The following is a 13301-nucleotide window of genomic DNA, read 5'->3' as shown; positions in this document are numbered from 1 at the left end:
AAATACAACAATTATAAATCAATACATATGCGATGGGTAAGCCACTCTGGAGTGTAGGCAAGTCTCCAAGGAGATCAAAAACCGTAACAGTGGCTGCATCTGGGGGACGGGAAAGGAAAGGGATCTGCGGGGACATTTCTCTATACACGTTATACACTCTTGTAAGGTTTGAATTTTCAACCACCAACATTTTTTACTTCTGTTCGGCTCTTATTTATTTTTTAAAGGTCAAGAACCAAAGATCTTTGGGCAGGAGAGAAGAGGAACGGGGAGCTGTTCCAAGGCTTCCCAGTCCCCTTTGTGAGAAAACAGATCCCCTGACAATGAGCGCTCCTGGGGCCCCGGCACCCCGGGCGGGTGTCCAAGGCCGGGCTGGGGTGGCCCCTCCACGAGGCCCCGAGTCTCCCGCTGCTGGCGGGCCCCTCAGCCAGGCGCTGGCACGCACATGCAGTGTCACATTTCCATGGCCTCTTCCCTCTCTCCCTTCCCCAAAACAACAGCCTGGAGCCGGGGCGGGGGGGGGCGGGGGGGGCAGGGGGGAGGGAGGCAAAACCCTTCCTGGAGGCGCATCTGCGGAGCCCGCTGCCTGCCCGACCCATGCTGGGCACTTTACCTCCTCTCCGCCTGGTCGCAGTGCCTCAAGGAAGGAATCCCCGTTAACTCCTAACTCCAGAGAGGGGGAAACTGAGGCTCGGGGAGGCCATGTGCCTGCTCTGCACACAGCTGAGCCGGTGAGCAGCAGAGCGGAGATTCCAACGCAAGCCTGAATATGGTCATTGGAAGACACGTGGGTTCAAAGTCCGCTTCCACCACTTACATGCCCTGAACCTTAGGTGAGTTCTCCTATCGCTTAATTTCCATAACATCCCTTTCTAGGTTGGATGGGGGGTGACAGGAAGGGCCCCGTAGTCAGTTACCACACTGGCCCCAGGGCATGCCGTTTTTTTTCCCACCTCTGAACCTTTGCCCATGCTGTGCTCCTACCAAGAATGCCCTCCCCTCCCCTAATCAGCCCATCCGAATTCATATCCATCCCTCAACGGGGGGCTCAGGCCAGGGCCTCCTCCGGGATGTCTCCCTGGGCGTCTTCTCCAGCGCCTCACTCTGCACCACATCCTTTCCTGGCCGTCAATCACCGTGTCCCACCTCCACACAGAGATCAAAAGCTTCCCGAGGGCTGACTCCATGCCTCAGATTTCTTCCCCACCTTCATGATCTCTCATTCCACTGAAAGCTCGGGTATCGGGCCAGACCTAGGTGCAAACACTGGCTATGCCACTTGGTGCTTTGTGACTTGGGGTAAGTTACTGAACCTCTCTGAGCCTCAGTTTTTTCCATCTGAACAAGGTGATCATACCTGCAGCAGACGTTGTGGGTGCCCTACCCACCACTCAAGTACAGGCCAATGCTGCGTGAGGATTTTCCTCTCCACCACTGAGCCAGGTCAGAGGAGTCTGAATGGTAAAAGCCCCAGACACAGCCTCAGGCAAGGACAGAGGGGAACTAGGAAACAAATACCCCAGGTCCCCTGCCCCTTGGACAGGACCACCCAGAGGTGACCTGCGCTGCTCCCCAGGCGTCTCCAGTGAGAACGAGCCTCAGGTGCCCACACCTTCATCACCTGCTTCCCTTCCCTGACTCACTTCTCCTCCCCACACCAGCTCCTCAGGGGATCACCTCCTAAAACAACTGGCAGGGGGCTGCTTCTATAGGAACACAAACCACGACAATCCCTCTCGAGTGGACTGTCCTGAGGCTCATGTGAGCTCGCTCATTCAACAAACGCTTCTTGAATGTTCACGAAACATCAAGCAGGATGCTGGATTCTGGGGATACAATGATGAACGTGATGCAGCATACTGGAATACAGCAGGTGCTCAATAAATGATATCTATCGTGATCACTGTAGCCCAGAGGTTTAAAACTGGTAGCCCACAGGCTGTATAGTGAACGCAGACAAGTTTTGTTTGGATGAAGCTGCATTTTTTTAGTACTCGGTCCTCATTTCATAAAGGGGGGAGGGGATTACAGACAAAAATCTGGGTCTTTCCGGTTCTCTTGATAAATCAGATCTGCCATCTCAACACCACCTTCCTCACTTGTCAAGTACCAGCCGGGGCTGCGCAGCGGTTGCCCCCTTCCGAAAAGGCATGGGATCTCCATTTGCCACAAGCCCCACCACTCCCTAGCGTCTCACACCCAGCCTGACTCCACTCATTTCCATACTCACCTGGCCTACCCACGTGGATTGTGAGTTTGAGACCCCTGGCCTGCATGTTTAACAACGTTTGACAAAACTGCAACATGGTTTGTACTCACCTTTTGACTGTCTGGATTCCCCGACTCCTGCTGACAGAGCCCCGTCTTCATGTCTTTGGCCTCTGAACTCTCCCTGGGGAGGCTGGGCCTCCCTTTGGGCTGCTCTTGCCTCCTCTCTCTGGCTTCCTGCATGATGGACAGGCCCTCTCGGATTTTGAGAGGGGGGCCTTTCTCCGAGTGGGCCCTCTTGACATCCAGCAGTGACCTTCCATAGTCCCATGGCTGGTTGCCCCATTGGGTCACACTGCCCTCCTCTCCCCTCCCGAGGGATTTCCTTGGGGGCCCTTTCTTCTGGTCAGTGGGGGAGGACCTGGGTGGCATGGTGGCCCCGCTGCCCAGATCCTCCCAGGAGGTGGTGGGCTTTGACTCAGCCAGGGAACGTTGGCACTTTGCACTGTGATGTTTACTGATGAAGGCCTTTTTTTCGTCCTCGGTGACCCCCGAGCCTTTTTTCCTGGGACCTGCAGGGCCAGAAGAGGCCCCTGGATATTTCTCAGGAGCTGAGTGCGGCAGAGCCCACAGAGGAGGGCTGACCTTGGTGTTCGTGGCTGCCCCCGGGGTCTCTGGCAGCTGCTTGCCCGAGCCGGGGGTAGAACTGGGGTTTGTTTCGGCAAAACTGGCTTGTTTCCGGGGGCCCTCAATTTCAGGGCCCTCCTTCAGGCTCCTCCGTCTCCGATCCACCTCGCCTTGCTGGCCGGGCCTCTCAGGATTCGAGCCTCTGGGCTCTGCGGGTGGGCCCCCCATCCGCTCCTGAGCCTCCCTGGGGCCTGCGGCCGGCTGTCTCTGGTACTCGGCCATCAGGGCGTCAATGTCGAGAACGCTGGACCTGTAGCCGTCCTTGATTTTACCTGGGAACGTCTCGCTGACCACCTCCGTCCTCCTTCTGACCAGGAGATGGGTGGCTTTCGGGTGACTTTTGAGAGGTGGAGGTGTTTTGGGAGCACCACGGGGGGGTGTCTTGTTCCCACCGTCCTTCCAGTCGCTGTGAAAACCAGTGCTGTCTTCCGGTCCCCGACGGACCCGTAAAGCGTCGCCATCGGAGATTCTCTCGCTGGGAGGACCCAGAATCCTGTCCCCAAGAGACGCCGGCCTCGGAGTCTTTGGAAAGCTTGCACAGTCGTGCTCTCTGCCTGGAGCCTGGTTTTTACTGCCCATGGTCTCCAGCAGCTCTTCATGGTTCAGAGAAACCAAGGTAGATGTTAAAAGATGAGGCGATGGAGGTGGGGCTATTTTTCTAGAATGTTCCATCAAGTTTTCGGGCCCAGGCTTAACAACACTCTTTGCTTTTTGAGTGTCGGGAATCTGATATGTCACTGCAAAAAAGGTCGCCTTGGGTTCCACAGATGACCCTTGCTTTGCAGCTGAAAGAACCTGTGACACGCCTGGGTTCCCCTGCTGGGGCTCCTCCCAACCGTGGGCTAGTTGGAGTTTTCCTAAGGCACCTGAGGTGCGGGTCAAATAACCCGTCCGTCTCTGCTCTGCCTTGGAAGAGTGCTCTGGGGCCAGGAAGCTGAATTCATCGAACTTCACGTCGTGGGGTAACGTGCGCCGCCTCCACCTCTCCATCCTCTGGTCGCTGGGGCTCACCTTCCGCATCCTGGCTTCGGGATCCGGCACCCGGGCCGGCCTCGCTCCACCCTGGCCGCCAGCCACGGCGAGGGGCCCCTTCTGCAGCAGCACGTCTGCCTGTGGCTGGGCTCGGAAGTCAGAGGCCTCGCCCTTAGCGCTGGAAGGAGGCTCCAGAGGGCCCCCCTGGGGGGGACCCCTTTCCCCTGACTTTATTCCGGCCCCTTCAATCCCCTGGTGCTGGGCCTCCTGGATGGCAGCCTGGATGGTCCTCGCAGAGGCGGCCTCGGGGCTTGGTTCCGAGCCTCTCTCTTCACTGACCCCCACGGTGGCTTTCTGCCAGCTGATGGTCACTCCACCTGTCCATCTGGGTGACAGACAATTGCCTCCAGACGTGTCCTTTAGCTCTCGGTGGAACTCAGGCTTTGGCCCACTGACCTCACGCGTCCCTCGAGCTTCCCAGATCAAACTGGCCCTTTGGACGGACCCCACCTGGCCTTCCAGCCTGTGCTCGGGGTCAGCAGGGGTCACGGCAGGGGTGACCTCCTGGGACAGCGAGAGCCGAGACTGGCTGCTCCGGAGCGTCACAGCCTTCTCCTCAGGCACCGTGGGGACGGCCTCGCTGTGCGCACGCTCCCCGACCGCGTGCATGATGTCATACCTGGGCTCGACCCTCTCGGATGCGGGAGGGCTTTCCAAGAGCTTGAGGCAGGGGTTATTACTGCACTTTTCACCCACAGGGTATCTTCCTAGGAGGGAAGACGTATGATGCTGTTTGGGCTCACCGTTTGAGAAGGCAGTCCGCCCAGATTTCTTTGGGTTGGGATTTTCCAACCACTCTTTCTTCAGGTATGTGGTTTGCGGGAAAGAGCTTCTCGACCCAAGGAACCTGGATCTGAGCTCCAAGACATCAGCCGTGTCCCTGGGGGTCATGGCTGCGGGACAGTGTCCTGACAGGTCAGCCACGGTGTGCTTCTCCACGTGATGTTCGAACACTGTGGCCCACACGGTCTGGAAGCTTCCGTCATCATCCGGGGTGCTGGCGGAAGGGCTCAGAGGCCCCACCACACTTTCGCTCCAACTGCTGCCAGGGGCTTGGTCAGAACTGTCTTTCCACTCTGTCTGCCTGGATTTCTCCCGGGGCATCGCAGGCTTCCAGGGGCTTCTTGGGACAGATGCTCCGTCCACACCATGCCCTTCCTTTTGCTGTGGAAAAAAAAAAAATCCAATTTAAGTTAAAGGGTTTGAAATGGAGGGAATTCCCTGGTGGTTCAGTGGTTAGGACTCCGGCCTTCCATTGCCAGGGCCTGGGGTTCGATCCCTGGTCGGAGAACTAAGATCCCACAAGACACGCAGTGCGGCCAAAAAAAAAAATCTCGGGGTGCGGTTTGAAATGGAAAGAAAGAGATGAGGTGATTGAAATAGCTGCTTTTATTTGTTTGTTTGTTTATCTATCTATCTATCTATGCCTGCCTGCCTGCCTGCCTGCCTTGGGTCTTTGTCGCTGCGTGCAGGCTTTCTCTAGTTGCAGCGAGCGGGGGCTACTCTTCGTTGCGGTGCGTGGGCTTCTCATTTCGGTGGCTTCTCTTGTTGCGGAGCACGGGCTCTAGGTGCGTGGGCTTCAGCAGTTGTGGCACGTGGGTTCAGTAATTGTGGCTCGCAGGCTCTAGAGTACAGGCTCAATAGTTGTGGCGCACGGGCTTAGTTGCTCCGCGGCATGTGGGATCTTCCCTGACCAGGGCTCGAACCCGTGTCCCCTGCATTGTCAGGCGGATTCTTAACCACTGCGCCACCAGGGAAGCCCTGAAATAGCTGCTTTTAAAATCACAGCAGTGAGACACCATAAAATCTTACAGACTGAACACAGCCAGTGTGGGTGAGGATGTGGTGAAACGGCCACTCTCTGACACTGTTGGTGAGAAGATAAATGGGCATGATTCTTAGGCAACTCAGTATATCTGTCATGATTTTAAGACACTCATTTCCTTTTACCTGGCTGATTTCCTCCCAGGATTCTTGCTTTGCCCACGTGCACTAGTCTATGTGAACAAGAAAGTTCATACAGCACTGTTTGTGAAACAAAAGAACACAGAAACAACCTAAATGCCCATCTGAAGGGCACTGGCTAAATTAATTCTGAAATATTCAAACAATTGAATACCACACAGGCACTTGGATCCACAGAAGCGGGGGCAGGTCCCAGTGTCCTAACGTCTAAGAACACACAAAATGTCGTGCTGGTGGAAGAAAAGCAGGATGAGGAACTATATATTTATAATAAAATACCATTTTAAAAAACTACATGTGTACATGTGTATAAACATGTACGTGTGTACATAAACAGTGGAGAAAAGATAGCAATCAAACTGGGAGTGAAGGGCTTCCCTGGTGTTGCAGTGGTGAAGAACCTGCCTGCCAATGCAGGGGACACGGGTTCAAGCCCTGGTCAGGGAAGATCCCACATGCCATGGAGCAACTAAGCCCGTGCACCACAACTACTGAGCCCATGAGCCACAACTACTGAACCCACGTGCCACAACTACTGAAGCCCGCACGCCTGGAGCCCACGCCCTGCAACAAGAGAAGCCACCACAATGAGAGGCCCGTGCACCGCAACAAAGAGTAGCCCCTGCTCGCCACAACTAGAGGAAGCCTGCATGCAGCAACAAATAGCCAATGCAGCCAAAAATGAATAAATAAAATAAATTAAAAAAAAAACTGTGGGTGAAGGAGTGAGGGTAGGAAGAAGAAATAAGGATGAGAACGTCATCTTTTAATCCTACACATTTTAGTTCTGTTGGGTTTTTATAATATTCATGTATTATTGCTTGGTCATAGTTAAAATTTTTCTTTTCTCTTAGAAAAAACTCTACTTCAAGAAGTTACACAAAGATTTAACCATACGACCCACCAATTCCATTCCTGAGTATATACCCAAAAGAACTGAAAACAGGTGTTCAGACAAAAACTTGTACACCAATGTCCACAGCAGCATTATTCACAATCGCCAAAAGCTGGAAACTCAAATGTCCGTCAATGGATGAATGGATAAACAGAAAGCAGTATATCCATGCAATGGAATATTATTCATCCATACGAAAGAATGCAGATACACGATATAGCGATACACGCTATAACATGGATGAACCTTGAAAACATAATGCAAAGTGAAAGAAGTCAGACACAAAAGGCCACATACATGATTCCACTTATATGGAATATCCAGAATAGGCAAGTCTATAGAGACAGAAAGTAGATTCATGGTTGCCGGGGGCTGGAGATGGAGGATAAGGAGTGACTGGGTAAGGGGTTTCCATTTTGGGAAAACTAAGGGATCTTAGTTCCCTGACCAGTGATCAAACCCGCGTCCCCCGCAGTGGAAGTGTGGAGTCTCAACCACTGGACTGCCAGGGAAGTCCCTCTCTACCATTTTTAAAGAAATGACTCAGAAGATCCAAGGATAAAAACAGGGCAAACCACCCACCCCAGGAGTGGTGGGCACTGTCATTCAGAGCCAGCTCACCTTTGTTAGGGGTTTATGATGGGAGGGGTTCAAATGGGCCTGGAACCAAGCTCTGGTGTTTAAAACTCTGTATAATTTTCTTAAAAAGTAAAACTATGTGATCCAGCCATTCCACGCCTAGGTATTTAACCAAGAGAAAACAAAATAGATGTCCCTACAGAGCCTTGCCCACAGATGTTCACAGAAGCTTTATTTGCAATGGCCCCAAACTGGAAACAACCCAAATGCCCATCAAGGGGTGAATGGATAAGCCAACTGTGGGCTACCCGTACAACGGAGTACTACTCGGCAATAAAAAAGGATGGGCTATTGATACACATGACGACATGATGAAGCTCAAAATAATGATTCTGAGTGAAAGAAGCCGGACCAAAAAAAGAGCACTGGTTCCATTTATATAAAAATCTAGAAGATGCAAATGAATCTATAGTAACTGAGAGCAGATGAGTGGTTGCTTTGGGGGATTACAAAGAAGAAACTTGCATGTGCTGGAAATGTCCATTGTCTTTATTGTGATGAAAGTTTCAACAGGTGTACAAAGATGTCAAAGCTCACCTGCTTATATGCTTTAAACATGTCCAGTTTACTGTATGTCAATTATACCTCAATAAAGCTGTTTAAGAAAAATTGAAACTGCAGAAAGCATCAACCACAAACCCGTTATACCTAGCAGTTATTTTATGAGCTTTTTAAAATTAAACAGACTAAATGGGGACTTCCCTGGTGGTCCACTGGGTAAGACTCCATGCTCCCAATGCAGGGGACCCAGGTTCGATCCCTGGTCAGGGAACTAGATCCCGCATGCATGCTGCAACTAAGAGTGCATGCCGCAACGAAGATCCCGTGTGCCACAGCTAAGACCCAGCACGGGCAAAATAAAGAACTAAATAAATATTTAAGAAAACAGACTAAATGAAAATATTTTTTAAGCAATTTAATTGATGGTAACTCTCCTCCTTCTTCTTCTCCTAGGTGACATATCAGGGTGGGGAAAGAAGCAGGGACCATAATGGGGGAAAATTGAGGGGAGTTTCTATTAACATTCTTACATCTTTATTAATTTCTTAATAAAGCAGACATTCCTACACAGGAAAGCCATGTCCCTCCTCCCATTTGCACAGACAAAAAGAAATGCCTGACGATTATATTTGCAACGGGGAATCACACAGCCCATCATACCGGAAGGGACTTTAAAAGTCCCAACATTAGGGCTTCCCTGGTGGCTCAGTGGTTGGGAGTCTGCCTGCCGATGCAGGGGACACGGGTTTGTGCCCCGGTGAGGGAGGATCCCGCATGCCGCGGAGCGGCTGGGCCCGTGAGCCATGGCCGCTGAGCCTGCGCGTCTGGAGCCTGTGCTCCGCGGCGGGAGAGGCCACGGCAGTGAGAGGCCCGCGTACTGCAAAAAAAAAAAAAAAAAAAAAAAGTCCCAACATTAAAGGAAAAAAATGTCTTAACGGTTCATGAGAGGTTTCTGATTCTTTCCTGGGTCCTGGAGATCATAAAAGCCCTTTTTCCAATATGTATAACTACCTGCTGGGAAAAAAGGACGCGCCAAGTGGCTCCTTACCTTTTCTCTTGGTTCTTTAGGAGGCTCACTACTCAGCTCAGAACACTTCTCACATGTGACTTCGTTGCTTGAAGCTGCACTTGAAAACCTGGCACAGAGATCCAAGTTACTTGTACAGGGACCGGCAGCTGTGGCTCCCTCCAGCCCGTACCCCGTAACTAGCTCAGGAACCCAGGGGTGAAATCAGCACTGAGATCATCAGAGCAACACTGCCCAACTTCCTCCGAGAAGGGACATGTCCTTTGCAGTTGCCATACCTCTCCGGCCTGGTGGGGACAGCCTACCTTAAACACAGCATCATCGGGGTAGCAGGAGCCCCAGGCTTGGGTGAAGAGACCTGGGTGCTAGTCCCAGCTCTCCTGCCTCCCCACTGAGGGAGCTTGGGTCAGGCTTGTGACCTCACCCATAAAACAGGGATAATTAACACCTCCCCATCGTCTTTTGTAGGGCGGATAAGAGGCTACCCAAGGCCCTAATAGCTACATGAAGTCGTTTAGAGAAGAGTGAAGATGCCCCAGGAGGGATAATTAATGGTTGTAACCCCACAATAGCAGCCCCACCGCAGACGGACTTGGGGGCAGTGGACAGTCAGGGAATGTGTCGGGGCACAGGCCTGCCTCTGCCTCTCCGGGTGACCTGGGCCCAGTCATTATCCCTCTCTGGGCCTGTTTCCCCACTGTAAGGGGAAGAGGGAGAAAGGGGAGTTCTGGAGCTACACTTTTTCCATCTCTGAAGAGTTCTCTGGAGCGGACGCTGAAAGATTAGCTCAGGGCTGAGGGCTGCAGAGAAGAGGGAGGTGAAAGAAATCAAACTGCTTAAACTTGACCCACACGCATCAGTCCAAGGTCTGCCTCCTGGGAGGCGTGAGGCTGTGCATGAGTTGTTTCTAAGCCCAGAGCCCTGGTTTCCCCTCCTGTCAGATGGGAATAACCTGAGACACTGTGGGGGACGCAGAGAGGGGAGGTGTGTGAGGTCTCCGACATGGGTGCCCCTTTCTCTATTTTCTGGGGTTTTTAAAATTTTTATTATTATTATTATTTTGCCATGCTGTGCAGCTTGAGGGATCTCAGTTCCCAGACCAGGGATTGAACCCGGCCCATGGCAGTTAAAGCGCCAAGTCCTAACCACTGAACAGCCAGGGAATTCCCCCCTTTCTCTGTTTTCTGAATTCAGGGGTTCACAAGCCTGGTTGCACATGAAAATCACTTGGGAAACTTTTAAAAACCACCAAGACATGGGCCCCTCCCCAGACCAGCTGAATCAGATTCTCTAGGGGGTGGGGTGGGGGCCAGGCATCGGTATTTTTTTTTCCAGGTCATTCTAAATGCTGAGAGCCACTGGTCTAACTCTGGCCAAGCTGGCTGCCCGGGTTCCCAGGGCCTGAAGGGCAGTCTGCCCAGAGCTCCCCCTGGAAGCTCCATCCCTGACAAAGTATGTCAGCGGCATGCATGTCATTAACAAGCTGGCAGAAACACCCGGTGGCATCTCTCTGTCCTAGCCGAGAAGCCAACTGTGGAAAAACAAAGGAGCAAGAGATGTCAGAGGCCAGGCCAAGCTTAGAAAATCATCATTAACCATTAGGAATAATCATATCATTTGGAGCTACAACGTGTTGAGGGCTCCCTTGGGTTGAGTGACTCTCAGCATTATCTCTCTGAGTCTTTGCCTTAATCCTTAAAGGCAGGTTTTAGCATCATTTCCATTTTGGAGATGAAGAAACCGAGGCTCAAGGGGTGAAGCTACCCACCCAAGTTATCGTGACCCATCTGATTTTGTTTTTTGGGCCATCCACGGAGGTTTAGGCCATATATTAGGTGTCCTCGGACTTCAGGAAAGGAAAGCTTAGCTATGGAGACAGCCTGAGCTGGAATTGCACGGGGCTCCCGATTTCCTCATGGTATTTCACCTTTCCTGTCCACATCTGTGAAATGGGCACAATATTTCCCCCTGAAAAGTGCACAGAGGGGAACATACGAGGAAATGGAGCTCCCAGCCCTGCTGCCAGCACACACAGGGGAGCTGCCCTGCCTCTCCACACCTCAGCTTCCTCATCTGAGAAATGGGAGCTAATGCCACTTCCTCTGGGGGCTGTGGGTAAACTGAGACGGGGCGTAAGGCACGCAGCACGGAGCCTGGCGCCCTGCTGTTTCCTTTCCCAAGGGGTCTCTGGTAAGGGGTTGAGACCTTGGAGGCTGGGGGAAGCCAGTGGGATACTCCCACTTACAGTTTGGTCAAATCCGCTGACAGCGGCCGTGCCTGGATCACCTTCTTCCTGATCTCTGGCTTTGCTTCCGAGCTCTCGGTGGCCCAGCCTTTGATCCGCTCCTGGACGCTCACACCGGCTTTCCCCAGCTCTGGTGCAGCTGGTGGGGACTCAGGGGGTGCTGATGGGGGTGAAGACCCCAATGACAAGGCCAAGGCACTCTCCTCGCCAAAGAGGCTGACGTGCTTCTTCACGCTGCCCCTCGGGGTCCGCTCTCCCCCTGCCTGGGTTTCCCCATCAGCCGCTCTGCTCTTGACCTCAGCAATTTCTTGGCCTTTTCCTGGCCTGGGCGAAGGGGACTGGGGGGCCCTGGGTGCCTTCTCCGGCTCCCCATCCAGCTTGGCTTTCTCTTCCCCAAGATTCTGGTCATTGATGGGGGTGACCCTGGCCAAGCCCCCCATGGTTCTGAGGTTGCCCATCTCTGCCTGCTTGCAGAGCAGCTTCTCCTTCCGTACCTGGATCTTCCTGCCCACCTGCAGGAAGTCGGAATCTGGGTCGTCAAGGGAAGCCTCTGCTTTGACCAGACGCTCCTCATCCACTTTGGGGTCCAGGTCAGGCCTCTCGGGACCCCGCCACTGGGCTGTGGATCCTGCTATGGCCTCCACCTTCCTCGCCAAGGCCTCTCTACTCTCGAACCTGGCCGTGAGGTCCACGGACAGAGGCCTAGGCCTCCTCACCCAGGTCTTCTCAGGAGGGGTGGGGGGCGCCTTCCCCGCCATGGCTGCCCCGCCAGGGCCTGCTGTCTTCTGAGGTTGAATGGACTCGATGAAAATGGCCGACACAGGCCTTCTCTTCAGGCGAGGCCTGGGCTCCAGAGCGGGGCTACCCGCGTCCTCCACGCTTCTGGCCTTTGACAGAGGCTCCTTTAGGCCTGTCTCCTCTTGGGTGGCCGCCGGCCTGGTGACCTGAGACAGGGAGGCCGGTCGGGGAAGAGTCCCTGCAGGCTTTCGGGCTGGCAAGGCGGGCTTGGTGGCCACCTCAGGCCGGGAGGCAGAAGGGGGCCCCTGAGACACGCCTGCGTCGGCCTCTGGAGCCCCCCGGCCGACCCCCTTCCCCAGGGTAGGCCCGGCTTTGGTGGTTTCAAAGAGGACCACGGTGCTGGGGCTGGGCCGCAGAACCGCGGCCTTGGAGAACAGACACGAGCTGCTCGGGCCGTCCCCGCTCCCCGCCTCCTGCCCCAGCAAGCCGGGCATCTTCTCGTCCCGCCCCTCTGCCGCCACGTCCCGGGGGAGCCCCCCGGTAGGAGACGGCCTGCTCGGGCTGGGCCACGAGGAGGTCACGTCCCTGGCCTTCTCCTTGGAGAAGGGCTTGGGGGCGAGTCTCGGCAGAGGGAGCAAGCGCACCGGGCTCCTGAGGGGGCTTTTTCCTTCCAAGAGCAGCGCTGAGGGGGCCCCGGAGGCGTTGCCAGCCTGGCGGAAGTAGGTCCGAGTCAGAGCTTCCTCCTTGGAGAGCTCGCCCAGGCCTGGCACTCCTGTCAGAGAACTTATGGAGCCGACCTCCACCCGCGTCACCATGGTTACGGCTGTGGATCCATGGGGAAGACGAACATCAGAAACAGAGAGGCAGCCACTAAAAAAAATAGTAAATTTAAGATCCAGTCAGTGTCTGGGTTGAAGCAGAGGGATTTGGGGGATGGGGATCAAGAGACCAGAGTCCCGGGTCTGGATGACAGCTCTCCATTGACCACTGGGCCAGCCTGGGCCAGTGCCTTCACCCCTCAGCTGTGGGCAAAGGGCAGTGGACTAAATGGCCCGACTCTGAAGTTCATTCCGGCTCAAAGGATACAGAAAAGGCGCCAACATTCTCTTGGACTTTCCTGACTCAGCTAATCTCAAGGCCAGCTTTCAGGGTGAAAAGTGATGATCTCTGCTGTACAGGTACGGAAACCAGCTCAGAGAGGCCAAGTAACCGACCTGAGGTCACTCAGAGAGTGAAGAGGCAAAGCTGGGATTCGAACCCAGGTCAGACTCCAAGTTCACACCACACGCTCCCAGCATAAACCCTGATGAGAGTCCCGTCACCCCGCAGTATTTTCCCGTTTCAGAGCCTGCCCACATCAGGCT

The 13301-nt window shown here is 53.9% G+C and overlaps 1 protein-coding gene across 2 annotated transcripts in view; it reads right to left on the bottom strand.

Annotated features, from left to right (window-relative positions):
• KIAA1671 overlaps window positions 1-13301 on the bottom strand; it is a 188594-nt gene that overhangs the window by 119734 nt on the left and 55559 nt on the right. For both annotated transcript variants that reach the window (XM_081252305.1, XM_081252306.1), the window contains exons 3-5: window positions 11200-12807; window positions 8976-9063; window positions 2320-5091 (exon numbers count right to left, since the gene is read on the bottom strand). In XM_081252305.1, coding sequence (XP_081108431.1) covers window positions 2320-5091; window positions 8976-9063; window positions 11200-12752 — 4413 coding nt within the window. In that variant the 5' untranslated portion in view covers window positions 12753-12807. The remainder of the gene's footprint in view (window positions 1-2319; window positions 5092-8975; window positions 9064-11199; window positions 12808-13301) is intronic.

The sequence above is a fragment of the Mesoplodon bidens genome (genome assembly GCF_964165515.1).
Source record: "Mesoplodon bidens genome assembly, chromosome: 13".
Classification (NCBI taxonomy): domain Eukaryota; kingdom Metazoa; phylum Chordata; class Mammalia; order Artiodactyla; family Ziphiidae; genus Mesoplodon; species Mesoplodon bidens.
The sequence above is the reverse complement of the archived record's forward strand: the minus strand, read 5'-3'. Positions and strand labels throughout refer to the sequence as shown.